General features: G+C 42.4%; 1 protein-coding gene across 1 annotated transcript in view; it reads left to right on the top strand.

The window, feature by feature from the left end:
* Window positions 1-19,599, top strand: part of LOC138651037 (sulfotransferase 2B1-like) — a 173,279-nt gene that overhangs the window by 149,382 nt on the left and 4,298 nt on the right. Inside the window, exon 7 of the mRNA XM_069740975.1 lies at window positions 2,185-2,359. Within this exon, the coding sequence (XP_069597076.1) occupies window positions 2,185-2,359 (175 nt within the window). The remainder of the gene's footprint in view (window positions 1-2,184; window positions 2,360-19,599) is intronic.

Genomic DNA, 19,599 nt, shown 5'->3' with positions numbered 1-19,599 from the left:
ATGTGGACTTGCTAGTGCGTTTTCAATCATTGCCCTGCTGCATAACCCAAATATGCTTCAGCTTGAGGTCACAAACAGATGGCAGGACATTCTCATTCTCATTCAGGATTTTTTGTTAGACAGCAGATTTCATGGTTCCATTTTCCACAGCAAGTCTTCCAGGCTCTAAAGCAGCAAAACAGCCCCAGACTATCACACTACCACCACCATATTTTACTGTTGGTATTATGTTCCTTTTCTGCAATTCTGTGTTACTACCATGGCAGATATAATGGGGCAAAAACATTCCAAAAAGTTAAACTTTTGTTATGACAATCCACAGAGTATTCTCCCAAAAGTCTTGGGGATCATCAAGATGTTTTCTGGCAAAACTGAGATGAGTCTTTATGTTCTTCTTGCTCCACAGTGGTTTTCATCTTGGAACTCTGCCATGCAGGCCATTTTTACTCAGCCTTTTTCTTATGGTGGAGTCATAAACACTGACCTTATCTGAGGCAAGTGAGGCCTGCAGTTCTTTGTATGTTATTATGGGGTCTTTTGTGGCCTCTTGGATGTAATAACGGGGTTATTATAGTTGGCCGGCCACTCCTGTGAAGGTTCACCACTATTTCATTATATCGCAATTTCTGGATGTTTGCTCTCACTGTGGTTCGCATGAGTTATAAATGGCTTTATGACCTTTTCCAGACTGATAGGTCTCAATTACTTTGTTTCTCATTTGTTCCAGAATTTCTTTGGATTGAGGCATAATGTCTAGATTTTGAGGATCTTTTGGTATTCTTCATTTTGTCAGGCAGGTCCTATTAAAGTGATTTCTTGATTGAGATTAGGTGTGGTAGTAATCAGGCCTTGGTGTGGCTAGGGAAATTAAACTCAGCTTCCCAAAGATGTGATAATCCACAGTTAATTTATGTTTTAAGGTAGAGGGAGAATCACTTTTGGTTTGGATTTATTTTTCCCTTTACAATTAAGACCTTCATTTGAAAACTGCATCTTGTGATTACTTGTGTTATGTTTGTCTAATATCTAAATTTGTTTGGTGATCTGAAACATTTAAGTGTGACAAATATGCAAAAGCTACCCATTCGTGGAAAGCTTTATCAAAAAATTGGACAACCAAATAAGTGGTATACATATATTCAATACAATATGGGATAACTTTTCCATCACTGGGAATTTTACCACATCCTGAGAATGATTTCTCAATGGGATCTCTGGTGATTGCTGTACTGTGCTCTGCTGGTCTTTGTCACTCACATGAGAATGAATGTGGAGGTTGTGAACATGCTTAATCAATTCTCCATTCATATAGGGCAATTTCAGAATCCCATTTTTAGGAACTGCGAGGGTTCCATGACAGAAAGGGGCTGGAAGATTGTCGCATCTAGTTTCATGAATTCCTGCACTGGATAGAGGTGCTTCAACATTGTATTAAACAGTGCCATTTTTTCTTGCTGGCAGTACGATGCTTATTCTGTTGAGATGAAGCTACTCGAGCTTTCCTATCTGGACTATCTGGATTGACTGAGTTGTTCAGTGTTGGCCTCTTCCCTCTGCTATATATGCTAGCCTCTGGTACTTTGGAATTGCCAGTCTTAGTTTTTGCTGCCTGGTTTAAAGTTGTAGGTGTAGGTCATGTTTGGAGTATCTGTTGGAAGATTTATCCAGGAAATTGTTGCTTAGAGTTTTGTTTGTGTGCACATCCTCATCTTATCCTATTTGGTTTCTCCTTCCTTTTACTCCTTTTACTTTACCCCTGTGTTTCACTCTGTGTTTGGTGAGTGCATTTTGTATGATTGATATTTTCATTTATCCCTGTCAGCCATTCCTTGTTAGTCTGGTTAGTGTTATCCTATACACTTCAGCTTCTCATCTCCTTGGGTGGGGGAGAGGACAGATTAGGCTTGATATATGAGAATAGCAAGGCACGTGAACCTGGCATCTCCATCTTCAGGACTAATCCGGGGGTGATGGGTAGATAGGACAATTCTACGGACCTCGTTAGCATCTACTTTCCCAAGGCACTGCATGACAGATATTTTACCTGGGAAGTTCCCTTTACACATAGTTTCTCAAACCATCTGGGGAAAAAAGGAAAGTTTGCTTATTAATTGTCTTTACAGCTAGTAATATGATATGAATGACACACTATATTTGGGTGTAAATAATTGTCATTTTTTTCAGGATCTCCGTGGCTGTGTAGTGAGAATCTGTAAATTCTTAGGACAGGACTTAGATGATGCACAGATTGACTTGGTTGTCAAACATTCAAGCTTCAAAGCCATGAAGGAAAATGTAATGTCAAATTGGACTCAATCTGAATTGGTAGACAATTCAAAGGGATCCTTCTTGCGTAAAGGTAACTTTTATTCTTCAAAAACATTGCAGTCAATGGGGGCCCTTCTTCAAAGTGTTTTTGCAGCAAACTGATGTAAAAAACGTGGAAAAGCTGCAATGCTTTATGCAACGCAGAGTTATGCAAAAATGTTGGAAATTTTGAAATTTTCACAGCAGATCGAAGCTGCTCAGCCCAAATGGGCAGATCCAAGCTGGGATGGCTAGTGGCTATGCCAAAATTAGTGCTTGTGTTTCTTATGCCAGAAATGCTGTTCCAGTTCCTGGCAGAAGTAGCATTTTTCATGAGGCGCTCTGAGGTGTGCCGAATTAATTACGGGAAGTGCACCTCTTAATGAATTTGGTGCATCGTACTCCAGTGAGCCCTTCATTAATACCAGCCTGCACATCACCAGTCTTAATGAATCAGCCCCAATAATTCTGTAGCTAATAGCAGAGAAAATTAAGTAAGTGGACTTCAGTTATTACCTTTGATAACCCTTGTTTATTTAGAAGTGAACTTAATATTTATCCCTTGTTGACGCTCTCAGTTTTCTCTTTTTCCCCTTTTGATTTCAACGCAACTTTTTTCTTTACTTTTTTCACCAACAATATGAAGATTGTTTTTTTGAAGGGCAGGTTGAAGTTTTTAATGGCATTTACAAAATATTGTACTAAAAAAGCAATTTCTTTATTGAAATATCAGGTCACACACAAAACAGAAAAATTACATTTTATCTTCATCGTGTCACCAGCATGCGACCCATATATTTTTTTTATTTCTCTGCCAATGGAGCTGTGTAATGACTCATTTTTTTGCAAGACCGAGTTTTAGTTATTATTATTGATATTATTTGGTGTGCACGCAAGTATCTGATCACTTTTTATTCTATTGGGAGGCAATATGACCAAATACAGCAATTCTAGCTTTTGTTTTTTTGTACAGAGTACACTGTGCTGGATAAATAAAATTACACTTTTTTTTCATTATTATTATTATTATTATTTACAGAATGGGAAAGAAAGGACAATATATTTTTTACATTTGTTTGCTTCCTTTTGAGGACTTTAACCTGTGAAATCCTTTGATGTTTAAGCATTGATCATGGTATCAAAACTTTAAATCTAGGTCAGGTTGGGACAGAAATTCAGCCCCGGCATTTGAGAACACACAGTAAACTTGTGGGGTGGTGAATGTGTAAAATGTTTGTACATTTGCAGATTGCTGTTGATTGAAGTGTACTGTATATCACATTTACAGAATGCAAACTGCTGTAAAGCAAGAGCTACGCTATGTGAATTTAGGTTCCCTCTAGAAAATCTAGTACCCCACCACTGATCCCAGCACAGGTTTGTGCTGTACCATTAGGCCACCAGGACCCGGTTCCAAGCCTTTGCCCCTCTCTTGCCTTGGGATCACCGTGGCAATACCCACACTCTGAACAAAGCCCAGCACTTAATTTGGGTATACCTACACTACAGCCTCAACCCACAGTTAAGTATAGCGATGTTTGAAAAAGACCAGGATTAGGTCGAAACGTCACATGCTACTTAACAAGAATTTATTTGTCCATCAGACTTGTATTATGATTGTGGTGTGAATCCCTGCACAAATATTAAATATTCCATATTACAAGCGCCGGCATGATAACAAGTAGTATACTTAACTGGGCATGTGTACGTCTTCTTCCCTTCATATCATTGATCATTTGAAGCCGGGTGTCCACATACTGGCTTCAGAGATGAACACTGCGCATGATCAGAAGGGCAATGCGCCTCTCCAAAGCCGGCGGTTCTGAAGGCATGGGGACCTGACAGGTTCCCTTTAATGATATGCTCGTGCTTTGGGTGGGCCTATGAGCAGTTATTTTCATGGTGCTCTTGCCCAAGTACGAAGAAAAGCCCTGTCCAAATGCCCACCCAAAGCACAAGCATGTTCCTCATAAAAAGAGACAGAGACAGATAGAGAGAGACAGGCAGCAAGAGACAGAAAGAGTCATCCACGGACAGAGACAGACAAAGAGAGAGAGAGACAGAGACACAGGCAGTGAGATACAGAAAGAGACCGACACAAACTGAGAGACAGCATGAGACAGCGAGAAACAGATAGACAGAGAGAGAGAGGGAGAGACAAAGAGAGACAGACAGTAAGAGAGACAAAGAGAGACACAGAGAAAGACACACAGAGAGACAGACTGTGAGAGACAGACAAATCATGAGACAGAGACAGGCAAAGAGAGAGACAGTTATTATTCCCATAGTCTGGGAAGGACGGTTAAGGAGCACTTCAACAATACATTATCAACATATTCTACTATGATAGGTGCCATGTAGATAAGAAGTGAGAAGAAACACAGTAGTAAAATTAAAAGAAACACTTTATTAAATAACAAAGATTAAAAAAAATATAGTTAAAAAGACAGGGCAGGGTAAAGCCTCTAAACAAATGAGGCGCAGTAGCAGCAGCAGGTAATAAAGGACGCAGTAAAGTAGAATGTAATTTAAAGTGCCCCCTATAAAAAAAAAACACAAACAAAAAAAAACAATAAGGCTCACATATAGTCTTTAAATCCAAAGAGATGGCAACAAAAAAAGGAGGGGGGAGGGGTGGATGGTGGAAAATGGTTAAGCGGACAAATATTGCCATATAGTGCTGAATGCACAAATGCATGCGCAAGTAAAAGCTGCCTATAAATCCATGGATCGAACAGGAGCCTAAAGAGTTAAAGGCAATAGAACGCACCACAATTTGGAGCTATATCCTATAAAAGAAGGGTTGTGGGCGGCTCACATACAGTCTTTAAATCGAGGAGATGGCAGAAAGAAGGACTGGGAAGGGGAAAGGGAATGGAGGAGGGGAGGATGATGGAAATAGTTCAGCTGACAAATATTGCCATATAGTGCTGAATACGCAAATGCAAGTGCAAGTCAAAGCTGCCTATAAATCCATGGATAGAACAGGAGCCTAAAGAGTTAAAGGCGATGAAATGCTCTCAATTTGGAGCTATATCTGCTATAGGGACTAGTTGCTAAATGTCACATACACCAGTGAATCACAGTAAATAGGCAGCTATATTAAGTACAAAAATTAATTGGGAGATTCAAAATCCTCAGTACAATACCTGCTGAGAGACTGGTGCTGTGAAAATGTGCTGTTAGAGCAACTGCTGCTAGGGGTCCCCTCACCCGACGAGCAACGTTTCGCAAAGGTTGCTTCTTCCAGGGGCGTGAGAGAGAGACAGACAAAGGGCCCCTTTCCACTTGAGAGAAAAAAAACGGTCCGTAATCTGGACCGAAAAAAGGGATGAAAAGTATGCGTTTGTCATGCGAGTTCAATGCGATTTTTTAATCGCACCATCCGTTTTACACCCGTATGACATCCGTATGCAATCCGTTTTTTTTCTCTGCAACTATTTTTATACAGTCATTTACAGGACTATTTACAGTGTTCTGTGCCACAGAATGGTAAGGTATCCGTAAAAAATGGATGGAATACAGATGGTCCGTATTCCATGCGTTTTTTTTCTCGCACCCATTGACTTGCATTGGCGAGTCTCGTCCGAGACTCGCAGCAAATCGCAGCATGCTGCGATTTTTTTTCTCAGCCCGATTTCAGCTGAGAAAAAAATCGCAAATAGAATGTCACCTATTGAATAACATTGGTCCGAGTGCAATCCGATTTTTTATCGGATTTTTATCGGATTGCACTCGTCCGTTTTCCTCGCAAGTGGAAAGGGGCCCAAAGGGAAAGAAACAGAGAGATAAAGACAGAGAAAGACACATAGATACAGAGGGAGAGAGACAGACAGAGACAGAAAGAGAGACAGAGGGAAAGACACAGGCCGGCCTCACACTAGCGAGTTTTACGGACGTATGAGAGGTGCAGAAAATACGGATTGCACACGGTACAATGATTCTCTATGGCCCAGCTCCTATCTGCCGTATTTTACTGATCCGTATTATACGATCTTCTACGGCCGTAGAAAATCGCAGCATGCTGCGCTTGTCACCGTATTGCGCAAAAAATACGCCAATGAAAGTCTATGGGGGCGAGAAAAATATGGATTACACACGGACCAACAGTGTGACTTGCGAGAAATACGCAGCAGTGTTCTATAGAAAAGCCGGCAATTCAGTGCAGTGTACAGTAAAATCACATTGACAGGTTAGAATAGAATAGAATAAATGTCCACACACAGTATAGCTATATATATATACAGTACAGACCAAAAGTTTGGACACACCTTCTCATTTAAAGATTTTTCTGTACTTTCATGACTATGAAAATTGTACATTGACACTGAAGGCATCAAAACTATGAATTAACACATGTGGAATTATATACTTAACAAAAAAGTGTGAAACTGAAAATATGTCTTATATTCTAGGTTCTTCAAAGTAGCCACCTTTTGCTTTGATGACTGCTTTGCACACTCTTGGCATTCTCTTGATGAGCTTCAAGAGGTAGTGACCGGGAATGGTTTTCACTTCACAGGTGTGCCCTATCAGGTCTAATAAGTGGGATTTCTTGCCTTATAAATGGTGTTGAGACCATCAGTTGTGTTGAGCAGAAGTCTGGTGGATACACAGCTGATAGTCCTACTGAATAGACTGTTAGAATTTGTATTATGGCAAGAAAAACAGCAGCTAATTAAAGAAAAACAAGTGGCCATTACTTTAAGAAATGAAGGTCAGTCAGTCCGAAAAATTGCGAAAACTTTGAAAGTGTCCCCAAGTGCAGTGGCAAAAACCATCAAGCGCTACAAAGAAACTGGCTCACGTGAGGACCGCCCCAGGAAAGGAAAACCAAGAGTCACCTCTGCTTCTGAGGATAAGTTTATCAGAGTAACCAGCCTCAGAAATCGCAGGTTAACAGCAGCTCAGATTAGAGACCAGGTCAATGCCACACAGAGATCTAGCAGCAGACACATCTCTACAACAACTGTTAAGAGGAGACTTTGTGCATCAGGCCTTCATGGTAAAATAGCTGCTAGGAAACCACTGCTAAGGACAGGGAAAAAGCAGAAGAGACTTGTTTGGGCTAAAGAACAAAAGGAATGGACATTAGACCAGTGGAAATCTGTGCTTTGGTCTGATGAGTCCAAATTTGAGATCTTTGGTTCCAACCATCGTGTCTTTGTGCAACGCAGAATAGGTGAACGGATGGACTCTACATGCCTGGATCCCACCATGAAGCATGGAGGAGGTACGATGGTCTGGGGGTGCTTTGCTGGTGACACTGTTGGGGATTTATTCAAAATTGAAGGCATACTGAACCAAGCATGGCTACCACAGCATCTTGCAGCGGCATGCTATTCCATCCGGTTTGCTTTTAGTTGGACCATCATTTATTTTTCAACAAGACAATGACCCCAAACACACCTCCAGGATGTGTAAGGGCTATTTGACCAATAAGGAGAGTGATGGGGTGCTACGCCAGATGACCTGGCCTTCAATGTCACCAAACCTGAACCCAATCGAGATGGTTTGGGGTGATCTGGACCGCAGAGTGAAGGCAAAAGGGCCAACAAGTGCTAAGCATCTCTGGGAACTCCAAGATTGTTGGAAGACCATTCCCGGTGACTACCTCTTGAAGCTCATCAAGAAAATGCCAAGAATGTGCAAAGCAGTCATCAAAGCAAAAGGTGGCTACTTTGAAGAACCTAGAATATAAGACATAACTTCAGTTGTTTCACACTTTTTTGTTAAGTATATAATTCCACATGTGTTAATTCATAGTTTTGATGCCTTCAGTGTGAATGTACAATTTTCATAGTCATGAAAATACAGAAAAATCTTTAAATGAGAAGGTGTGTCCAAACTTTTGGTCTGTACTGTATATATATATATATATATATATATATATATATATATGTCAGTGAGACACATATATGTATATATATTAATATTTCATACAGCACTAGATAGCTTAAAAGCCGGTAATTCAATTGCCGGCTTTTCCTATCTCCTTCTCAAACCCGACATGATATGAGACATGGTTTACATACAGTAAACCATCTCGTATCCCTTTTTTTTTTGCATATTCCACACTACTAATGTTAGTAGTGTGTATGTTCAAAATTTGGGCGCTCTAGCTATTAAATTAAAGGGTTAAATCGCGGAAAAAATTGGCGTGGGCTCCCGTGCAATTTTCTCCGCCAGATTGGTAAAGCCAGCGACTGAGGGCAGATATTAATAGCCTGGAGAGGGTCCATGGTTATTGGCCCCCCTGGCTAAAAACATCTGCCCCCAGTCACCCCAGAAATGGCACATCTGGAAGATGCCAGGAATGGCCGATGCTGCTTAAAGGGGACCGCTGGGGCTGATGGTGATGCAGCAGAGTTGTTACAACTCTCTACAGGCAGAGCTTAGTCCAATGGCAATTATGGTGTTAAAGTCAATGATGGTGGAAGTGAATGTTGTAGTGCAGGTTGCACAGCAGTAATTCAGAGGACACAGCAGGGTGCAGTTTCCACAGTTTACTCACAGTTTGAAGTGCAGGCCAGGGCACTGGTTGCAGATGACAATAGAAGTCTGGGGAGCCTAGAAGCAACTTAGGATCCGCTAGCCAGATGGATTTTGAGGCCTCCTTACTGCCCTGTCCTCTGAAGTCCTTGCTGCCAAAAGCTATGCTCAGTCCTCTGTTCCTTATTGGTCTGAAGTACTTGCCTGTATGGCAGGCAGCTTGAGCCTATTACAGGTGTCACTCCTTCATGGTGGCTCCGAGCTCCCCCTTCTGGTCTGGAATAGGAAGGATGTTGGATGTAAGTGTTATCTAGTCAGGAAAACCCTCCTTGCTTCCAGGAATGTCATCACCCCCTGTGAGGGAGGCAATGCCATTGTGGCAACTGGATGCCTGGGGTACCACATTCCCCCTAGTGAAATTCAGTACTTCTGGACTGAGGAAACAAAACATTATAACAAGTAAACAATAATAATTATTTACAAAATTTCACAAATGTCAAATTACAAAAACCACAACTCAAAAATAGTCGTGGTGAAGATTAGTCCATGCTTCATTCCTGAGCCATGTTGTTAACTATGTACAATTGAGATTTTGGCCACACATAGTACTGTGGCCCATTTGTACTTCAACAGGTTTTTACGAAAATTTTTAAAAGTTCATACAGTAAGTCTCTGTAGGCACTCAGGCTTAACGGGTTGCAATTATACTTATTATTAACTTATTTACATTTTTAACAAATTGACATTTTAGTCCCTATACCGTGCAGGGATCTGACCTCTGGTACTACGGGTGCATCTACGTAGTACAGTTACCTCTGATAACCTAGCCTGGTCTGACGTGTCTGTGCTACTTGTAGACCTGCATTGTACTGGTAAACTGGACAACCATCTGCGACTTCTTAGACTCACCATGGGTCTAACAGATTCACCGCTAGCAGGGGGTAGATTCTCTTGCTCCGCTGCTGGTGTGGCATCTGCTGCTTGAGCTGACGGGTCTAGAGTCTTTGCTGCTTCAGGTTCAGTAGGTTGGGGAAAGATCAGGATAGGTATTACGATGGCTTGGTTTACCTGTGTCCATGACTGGGGAAAGTCTCCAATAACGGTATGGATTTTCTCTTCTTCCTCTTCTATAGGTTGAGGGGCATCTTGGTCTTTCTCTTTGTTTCTTAATTGGTCAGGGCATATCTTCAAATGATCTCTCAACACTGCTGCTGAGGTTTCTCCTCCATCTTTAGTGACAGGGCATGCCTTGGTATTATCAAAGTTTGAAGGCATGAAGGTGTATGGTTCAGCCTACCACTGATCATCTAGTTTGTGCACCCTCGTTTTTCTTTTGAGGACCTGCTCTCCAGGTACTAAAAGAGTAGCCGGAGCTTGTTGGTTGCAGCTCTTTTCCTGTCTTAGCCTGGCTTGGGACAAACTTTGTTCCACGCACTCTTTAAATTTGCGGTATTGTTGCTTCTGCTCTGCATCCCAGTCTGTATCTGGTGATGTCATCTTAGGTGCTACGCCTCCCTTCCACTGTGTGCTGCTGTTCTCATTCTGCATCTTCTCCTGCCAGGTTGGGTCAGTTTCTATATCATCCACCACCTTGTCTTCCACTTCCCCACCCTGGTCCTCCTCCTGACAATCTGGCAATTGTGTCTCATCTTTGTCCACCTCTTGTAACACATTCCCACAGTTGCCTTAGTATGACCGTGGCTGCTAAAATATTTGGGAATCACTACATGCATCCTCATCTTGCCCCGCTTCAAGTGGAATAGGCGAGAGGCCCAAATCTATAAATGGAAAAGTGAACAGCTCTGTCCAACTGTGGGATCAGTTGTCTTGGCATGGTAGGAGAAAGGAGGATCAGGGTGAGGAAAATGCGGTCCAGACTCACGGCTACTCTGATTTGACCGGGTGGAAGACAGGGTGCTGGTGGTGGTGGCTAAGTGACTGGAAGCAAAATAACATTTTGACACTGCTCTGGGTTCAATAGTGGTGTTCTGCAGTCCCCTAGTAATTCAGACAGGAATGTCAGGCGAGAAGATGTGGGTGTTAGTTGTGGCACAATTTCAGCTTGCCCACTGCCTTGGCCTCTGCATACATCATCACCATCACGTCCACTTCCCCGTCCCTTGCCACGCGCCATGCCCATTTTAAATGGACTACAATATTTTCCACATTCACTACAAATGATGAATTTGGAGCGAACTTATATGTGATCCGTGTGTGGGAAAACCACAGTTTAAAATATCTGGACTGTAGGCAACAATTTTTTTTTAGTGTTCAATATATTTTTATTAAACAGTTCAAAACAGTTTTAATATTACAGAATTAACATTTGAGGAAAATAAGTAAGCAAACAAGTAGACAAATAAAAAAATAAACATGAAATCTCCCTCTTTTTTTGTCTATACAAATGTTATGTCAGTATCTATATAATGCATCATCCATAGTCATGTTGTAGTGCACAACTTTGCTCAAGTATCCCAAGGGAGGAGTGAGAAAAAGAATAAAGTCAATAAAAGATATAATTGAGAAGAGAAAAAGAAAGAGACAACAAAAGCATTAGAGAAAAGAATAGGGTATTGAAAAAAGTAGGATGCCAAGAACCCAACACCCCCCACAACTCTTATCTGCTAGGAAACCTGAGAAAGCGTACCTTGTGTTAACCATGAATGAAAATGTTGTGACTCTTTAAATTGGATTCATGGATGCCATACTACAAACCATTCAACACCCAGCCCATCATCAAACGCTCTGATCTCTTCCAGTCGCTGCAGAACATCTATCACCTCCACCCAGTCTATCCATTTTGGTAGAACCAAAGTTCTCCATAATCTAGATATAATTTGACGCATCGCTGTCCTAAAGAATGGTAATAGATCTTTTTTGATTTTGGATATTGAGCCTGGGAAAACGGATAACAACACTATCTCTGGAGACGCCTCCACCTGAACTTAACCCCTTTCTGCCATTAGACGTACTATTGCGTCCATGTGGGGTGGGTTTTACTTCCCAAGGACGCAATAGTACGTCATATGCGATCGGCAGCGCTCACGGGGGGAGCGCCGCCGATCGCGGCCGGGTGTCAGCTGTTTATCGCAGCTGACATCCGGCACTATGTGCTAGGAGCGGTCACGGACCGCCCCCGGCACTTTAACCCCCGGCACACCGCGATCAAAGATGATCGCGATGTGCCGGCGGTACAGGGAAGCACCGCGCAGGGAGGGGGCTCCCTGCGGGCTTCCCTGAGCCCCCCGCAGCAACGCGATGTGATCGCGTTGCTGCGAGGGTCTCACCTCCCTCCCTGCTCCCTCCAGCCCCGGATCCAAGATGGCCGCGGATCCGGGTCCTGCAGGGAGGGAGGTGGCTTCACAGAGCCTGCTCAGAGCAGGCACTGTGAAGGCTGCAGCGCTGCATGTCAGATCAGTGATCTGACAGAGTGCTGTGCAAACTGTCAGATCACTGATCTGTGATGTCCCCCCCTGGGACAAAGTAAAAAAAAAAATTTTCAAATGTGTAAAAAAAAATAAAAAAAAATATTCCAAAATAATGAAAAAAAAAATAAAAATATTATTCCCATAAATACATTTCTTTATCTAAATAAAAAAAACAAAACAATAAAAGTACACATATTTAGTATCGCCGCGTCCGTAACGGCCCGACCTATAAAACTGGCCCACTAGTTAACCCCTTCAGTAAACACCGTAAGAAAAAAAAAAAAAAAACGAGGCAAAAAACAATAATTATTTTTTCTATAAAATAGTTTTTATTGTATAAAAGCGCCAAAACATAAAAAAATGATATAAATGAGGTGTCGCTGTAATCGTACTGACCCGAAGAATAAAACTGCTTCATCAATTTTACCAAACGCGGAACGGTATAAACGCCTCCCCCAAAAGAAATTCATGAATAGCTGGTTTTTGGTCATTCTGCCTCACAAAAATCGGAATAAAAAGCGATCAAAAAATGTCACGTGCCCGAAAATGTTACCAATAAAAACATCAACTCGTCCCGCAGAAAACAAGACCTCACATGACTCTGTGGACCAGAATATAGAAAAATTATAGCTCTCAAAATGTGGTAATGCAAAAAATATTTTTTGCAATAAAAAGCGTCTTTCAGTGTGTGACGGCTGCCAATCATAAAAATCCGCTAAAAAACCCGCTATAAAAGTAAATCAAACCCCCCTTCATCACCCCCTTAGTTAGGGAAAAATTAAAAAAATGTATTTATTTCCATTTTCCCATTAGGGCTAGGGTTAGAGTTAGGGCTAGGGTTAGGGCTAGGGTTAGGGCTAGGGTTAGGGCTAGGGCTAGGGTTAGGGCTAGGGTTAGGGCTAGGGCTAGGGTTAGGGCTAGGGTTAGGGCTAGGGCTAGGGCTAGGGTTAGGGTTAGGGTTAGGGCTAGGGTTAGGGCTAGGGTTAGGATTAGGGTTAGGGCTAGGGTTAGGGCTAGGGCTACAGTTTGGGTTGGGGCTAAAGTTACAGTTAGGGTTTAGATTACATTTACGGTTGGGAATAGGGTTGGGATTAGGGTTAGGGGTGTGTCAGGTTTAGAGGTGTGGTTAGGGTTACTGTTGGGATTAGGGTTAGGAATGTGTTTGGATTAGGGTTTCAGTTATAATTGGGGGGTTTCCATTGTTTAGGCACATCAGGGGCTCTCCAAACGCGACATGGCGTCCGATCTAAATTCCAGCCAATTCTGCGTTGAAAAAGTAAAACAGTGCTTCTTCCCTTCCGAGCTCTCCCGTGTGCCCAAACAGGGGTTTACCCCAACATATGGGGTATCAGCGTACTCAGGACAAATAGGACAACAACTTTTGGGGTCCAATTTCTCCTGCTACCCTTGGGAAAATACAAAACTCGGGGCTAAAACATATTTTTTGTGGGAAAAAAAAAAGATTTTTTATTTTCACGGCTCTGCGTTATAAACTGTAGTGAAACACTTGGGGGTTCAAAGTTCTCACAACACATCTAGATTAGTTCCCCGGGGGGTCTAGTTTCCAATATGGGGTCACTTGTGGGGGGTTTCTACTGTTTAGGTACATTAGGGGTTCTGCAAACGCAATGTGACGTCTGCAGACCATTCCATCTAAGTCTGCATTCCAAATGGCGCTCCTTCCCTTCCGAGCTCTGCCATGCGCTCAAACGTTGGTTTCCCCCAACATACGGGGTATCAGCGTACTCAGGACAAATTGGACAACAACTTTTGGGGTCGAATTTCTCCTCTTACCCTCGGGAAAATACAAAACTGGGGGCTAAAAAATAATTTTGGGGAGAAAGATTTTTTTTTTTAATTTTCACGGCTCTGCGTTACAAACTGTAGTGAAACACTTGGGGGTTCAAAGCTATCACAACACATCTAGATGAGTTCCTTAGGGGGTCTAGTTTCCAAAATGGTGTCACTTGTGGGAGGTTTCTACTGTTTAGGTACATTAGGGGCTCTGCAAATGCAATGTGACACCTGCAGACCATTCCATCTAAGTCCTCATTCCAAATGGAGCTCCTTCCCTTCCGAGCCCTCCCATGCGCCCAAACAGTGGTTCCCCCCCACATATGGGGTATCAGCGCACTCAGGACAAATTGGACAACAAATTGTGGGGTCGAATTTCTCCTTTTACCCTCGGGAAAATACAAAACTGGGGGCTAAAAAATAATTTTTGTGGGAAAAAATTTTTGTTTTATTTTTACGGCTCTCCATTATAAACTTCTGTGAAGCCCTTGGTGGGTCAAAGCGCTCAGCACACATCTAGATAAGTTCCTAAGGGGGTCTACTTTCCAAAATGGTGTCACTTGTGGGGGGTTTCTACTGTTTAGGTACATTAGGGGCTCTGCAAACGCAATGTGACACCTGCAGACCATTCCATCTAAGTCTGCATTCAAATGGCACTCCTTCCCTTCTGAGCCCTCCCATGTGCCCAAACAGTGGTTCCCCCCACATATGGTGTATCATCGCACTCAGGACAAATTGGGCAACAAATTTTGGGGTCCAATTTCTCCTGTTACCCTCAGGAAAATACAAAACTGGGGGCTAAAAAAATAATTTTTGTGGGAAAAAAATTTTGTTTTATTTTTACGGCTCTGCATTATAAACTTCTGTGAAGCACTTGGTGGGTGAAAGTGCTCACCACACCTCTAGATAAGTTCCTTAGGGGGTCTACTTTCCAAAATGGTGTCATTTGTGGGGGGTTTCAATGTTTAGGCACATCAGTGGCTCTTCAAACGCAACATGACGTCCCATCTCAATTCCTGTCAATTTTGCATTGAAAAGTCAAACGGCGCTCCTTCCCTTCCGAGCTCTCCCATCCGCCCAAACAGTGGTTTACCCCCACATATGGGCTATCAGCGTACTCAGGACAAATTGTACAACAACTTTTGGGGTCCAATTTCTTCTCTTACCCTTGGGAAAATAAAAAATTGGGGGCGAAAAGATAATTTTTGTGAAAAAATATGATTTTTTATTTTTACGGTTCTACATTATAAACTTCTGTGAAGCACTTGGTGGGTGAAAGTGCTCACCACACCTCTAGATAAGTTCCTTAGGGGGTCTACTTTCCAAAATGGTTTCACTTGTGGGGGGTTTCAATGTTTAGCCACATCAGGGGCTCTCCAAACGAAACATGGCGTCCCATCTCAATTCCAGTCAATTTTGCATTGAAAAGTCAAATGGCACTCCTTCGCTTCCGAGCTCTGCCATGCGCCCAAACAGTGGTTTACCCCCACATGTGGGGTATTGGCATACTCAGGACAAATTGTACAACAATGTTTGGGGTCCATTTTCTCCTGTTACCCTTGGTAAAATAAAACAAATTGGAGCTGAATTAAATTTTTTGTGAAAAAAAGTTAAATGTTCATTTTTATTTAAACATTCAAAAAATTCCTGTGAAGCACCAGAAGGGTTAATAAACTTCTTGAATATGGTTTTGAGCACCTTGAGGGGTGTAGTTTTTAGAATGGTGTCACACTTGGGTATTTTCTATCATATAGACCCCTCAAAATGACTTCAAATGAGATGTGGTCCCTAAAATAAAATGGTGTTGTAGAAATGAGAAATTGCTGGTCAACTTTTAACCCTTATAACTCCCTAACAAAAAAAAATTTTGGTTCCAAAATTGTGCTGATGTAAAGTAGACATGTGGGAAATGTTACTTATTAAGTATTTTGTGTGACATATCTCTGTGATTTAATTGCATAAAAATTCAAAGTTGGAAAATTGCGAAATTTTCATAATTTTCGCCAAATTTCCGTTTTTTTCACAAATAAACGCAGGTACTATCAAATAATTTTTACCATTGTCATGAAGTACAATATGTCACGAGAAAACAATGTCAGAATCACCAGGATTCATTGAAGCGTTCCAGAGTTATAACCTCATAAAGGGACAGTGGTCAGAATTGTAAAAATTGGCCCGGTCATTAACGTGCAAACCACCCTTGGGGGTAAAGGGGTTAAAGGGAAGGTGCCATCAAAAAATTTTTTTTTTCAGAAATTGTAAAAATGTAAAGAATTAATGATTACATTTTCTTAAAAAATATTATCATTTGTTTATAATTTAGTAAAATATGAAAAATAATTTGAAAAGTTTTGGAATTTCCACTTTTCAACACTAGGGGGAGCAGCTGCTGAAATTTCAGAAAAACCTAGTGTACAACTAGCTCACATTACAGCACTGCAGTAATTATGGGCGGAGTCTGCTGACGTGTGTGATGTCTCCTCTCCTCCCCTTCTGGGTGTTTGCTAACGGATTAGAGAGGATGATATTCAGGAACCCAGTGAGCAGCCATTTTGTTGGTGACTGCAGAGTATGGCTGCCGTCACACTATCAGTATTTGGTCAGTATTTTACCTCAGTATTTGTAAGCCAAAACCAGGAGTGGAACAAATAGAGGAAAAGTATAATAGAAACATATGCACCACTTCTGCATTTATCACCCACTCCTGGTTTTGGCTTACAAATACTGAGGTAAAATACTGACCAAATACTGATATTGGACGGCAGCCTTAGGCTACTTTCACACTAGCGTTGTTGGCTGTACGTTGCAATGCGTCGTTCAGGAGAAAAAATGCATCCTGCAAAGTTGTCTGCAGGATGCGTTTTTCCCCATAGACTAACATTACCGACGCATTGTGACGTATTGCCACACGTCGTAACTGCCGTGCGACGGTTGCGTCATGTTTTGGTGGACCGCCGCCACAAAAAAAGTTACATGTAACGTTTGTGCGTCGAGTCCGCCATTTTCAACCGCACATGCACGGCAGAAACTCCGCCCCATCCTCCCCAGACCTAACAATGGGGCAGCGGAAGCGTCGTAAGACTGCTTCCGCTGCCAACGTCGGACATTTCTTTCACAGCATACATCGGCCCGACACTGCGACGGGCCCGTACCGATGCTAGTGTAAAAGCAGCCTTATACTGACAAGTCTACGGTCACCGAGGATGGCAGGCAGCAAGGATTCTGGGAGATATGTGGTGGAGGGAGCAGGGTGACAGCAGCACAGAGTATTTCAGGAGAGCAGTGTGCTGGTCTGTGGGGGCCCCCTGTTTGGTGTGCGGAGCAGCCAGGGATTGTACATAGAGCGCTGTCTTTTATACACATGGATGGACCGTCTGCTTGTTTGCTCCACAGAAATCCTGGAAACATTTCTGCGGATTGATGGCCTGTTCTGATCCAGACTTTGCATGCAGACCCCATTCCCCTCCTCAGATCCTGTCTTCCCCATCCTGTCCTGGCGATGTGTGAAAGCGAGGCGACAGGCGAAGTACGGGGTGACGCTGGGGGAAAATGTAGCCATATAGTAACAATAAAAATGAGACCCCTCTCTTCAGCTGCCTCACCAGCCTTCCCCTGACTACACCTAACTAGAGGTCCTGCTGCCCCCTCTATTACCCCAGACCTGCGAGCAGGTGCTCAGCCAGAACCACCATAGAATGGGTCCGCTTTCTGAAGATAATACTGCCATAGTGTTCTCACATAATACCGCCATATAGATCACACACAATACTATCAAATAGATCACACAATACTGTCATACAGTTCTCACATAATACCACCATATAGATCACACATAATACCGCCAGTGTTCTCACATACCGCCATATAGATCACACATAATACCGCCAGTGTTCTCACATACCGCCATATAGATCACACATAATACCGCCAGTGTTCTCACATACCGCCATATAGATCACACATAATACTTCCATAGTGTTCTCACATAATACCGCCATATAGATCACACACAATACTATCAAATAGATCACACAATACTGTCATACAGTTCTCACATAATACCACCATATAGATCACACATAATACCGCCAGTGTTCTCACATACCACCATATAGATCACACATAATACTTCCATAGTGTTCTCACATAATACCGCCATATAGATCACACACAATACTATCAAATAGATCACACAATACTGTCATACAGTTCTCACATAATACCACCATATAGATCACACATAATACCGCCAGTGTTCTCACATACCACCATATAGATCACACATAATACCGCCAGTGTTCTCACATACCACCATATAGATCACACATAATACTGCCATAGTGTTCTCACATAATACCGCCATATAGATCACACATAATACCGCCAGTGTTCTCACATACCACCATATAGATCACACATAATACCGCCAGTGTTCTCACATACCACCATATAGATCACACATAATACTGCCATAGTGTTCTCACATAATACCGCCATATAGATCACACATAATACTGCCATAGTGTTCTCACATAATACCGCCATATAGATCACACATAATACTGCCATAGTGTTCACACAATACCGCCATATAGATCACAAAATACTGCCATAGTGTTCTCACATACCGCCATATAGATCACACATAATACTGCCATAGTGTTCTCACATAATACCGCCATATAGATCACACACAATGCTGCCAGTGTTCTCACATAATACCGCCATATAGATCACACACAATACCACCATATAATTCTCAAAATACTGATCAACCATAATACCACCATACAGATCACATAATACCGTCATATAGATCTCACATAATGCCATAATACAGCATGACGCTCGCAGCTTCTGTTATCGCACGCATTGAGTTGTGTGTGCAATGGGGAAAGATATGCAGGGGGGAGAGGAGTGCATAGAAGTGGATTAGATACACGGTTCACCAGACAGTATCACACAGGAGAGGATTAGATACACGGCTCAGCAGAAACTATCACACAGGAGAGGATTAGATACACGGCTCACCAGACAGTATCACACAGGATAGGATTAGATACACGGCTCAGCAGACAGTATCACACAGGAGAGGATTAGATACACGGCTCAGCAGACACTCTCACACAGGAGAGGATTAGATACACAACTCAGCAGACAGTATCACACAGGAGAGGATTAGATACACGGCTCAGCAGTCATAATTCCACAGGATTAGATACACGGCTCAGCAGACAGTATCACACAGGAGAGGATTAGATACACGGCTCAGCAGACAGTATCACACAGGAGAGGGTTAGATACACGGCTCAGCAGACAGTATCACACAGGAGAGGATTAGATACACGGCTCAGCAGACAGTATCACACAGGAGAGAATTAGATACACAGCTCAGCAGACAGTATCACAGGAGAGGATTAGATACACGGCTCAGCAGACACCATCACACAGGATAGGATTAGATACACGGCTCAGCAGTCAGTATTCCACAGGATTAGATACACGGCTCAGCAGACAGTATCACACAGGAGAGGATTAGAAACACGGCTCAGCAGACACTATCACACAGGAGAGGATT

This window comes from Ranitomeya imitator, chromosome 10 (genome assembly GCF_032444005.1).
Source record: "Ranitomeya imitator isolate aRanImi1 chromosome 10, aRanImi1.pri, whole genome shotgun sequence".
Lineage (NCBI taxonomy): Eukaryota > Metazoa > Chordata > Amphibia > Anura > Dendrobatidae > Ranitomeya > Ranitomeya imitator.
Note: the sequence above shows the minus strand (reverse complement) of the source record. Positions and strands in the feature narration are given on the sequence as shown.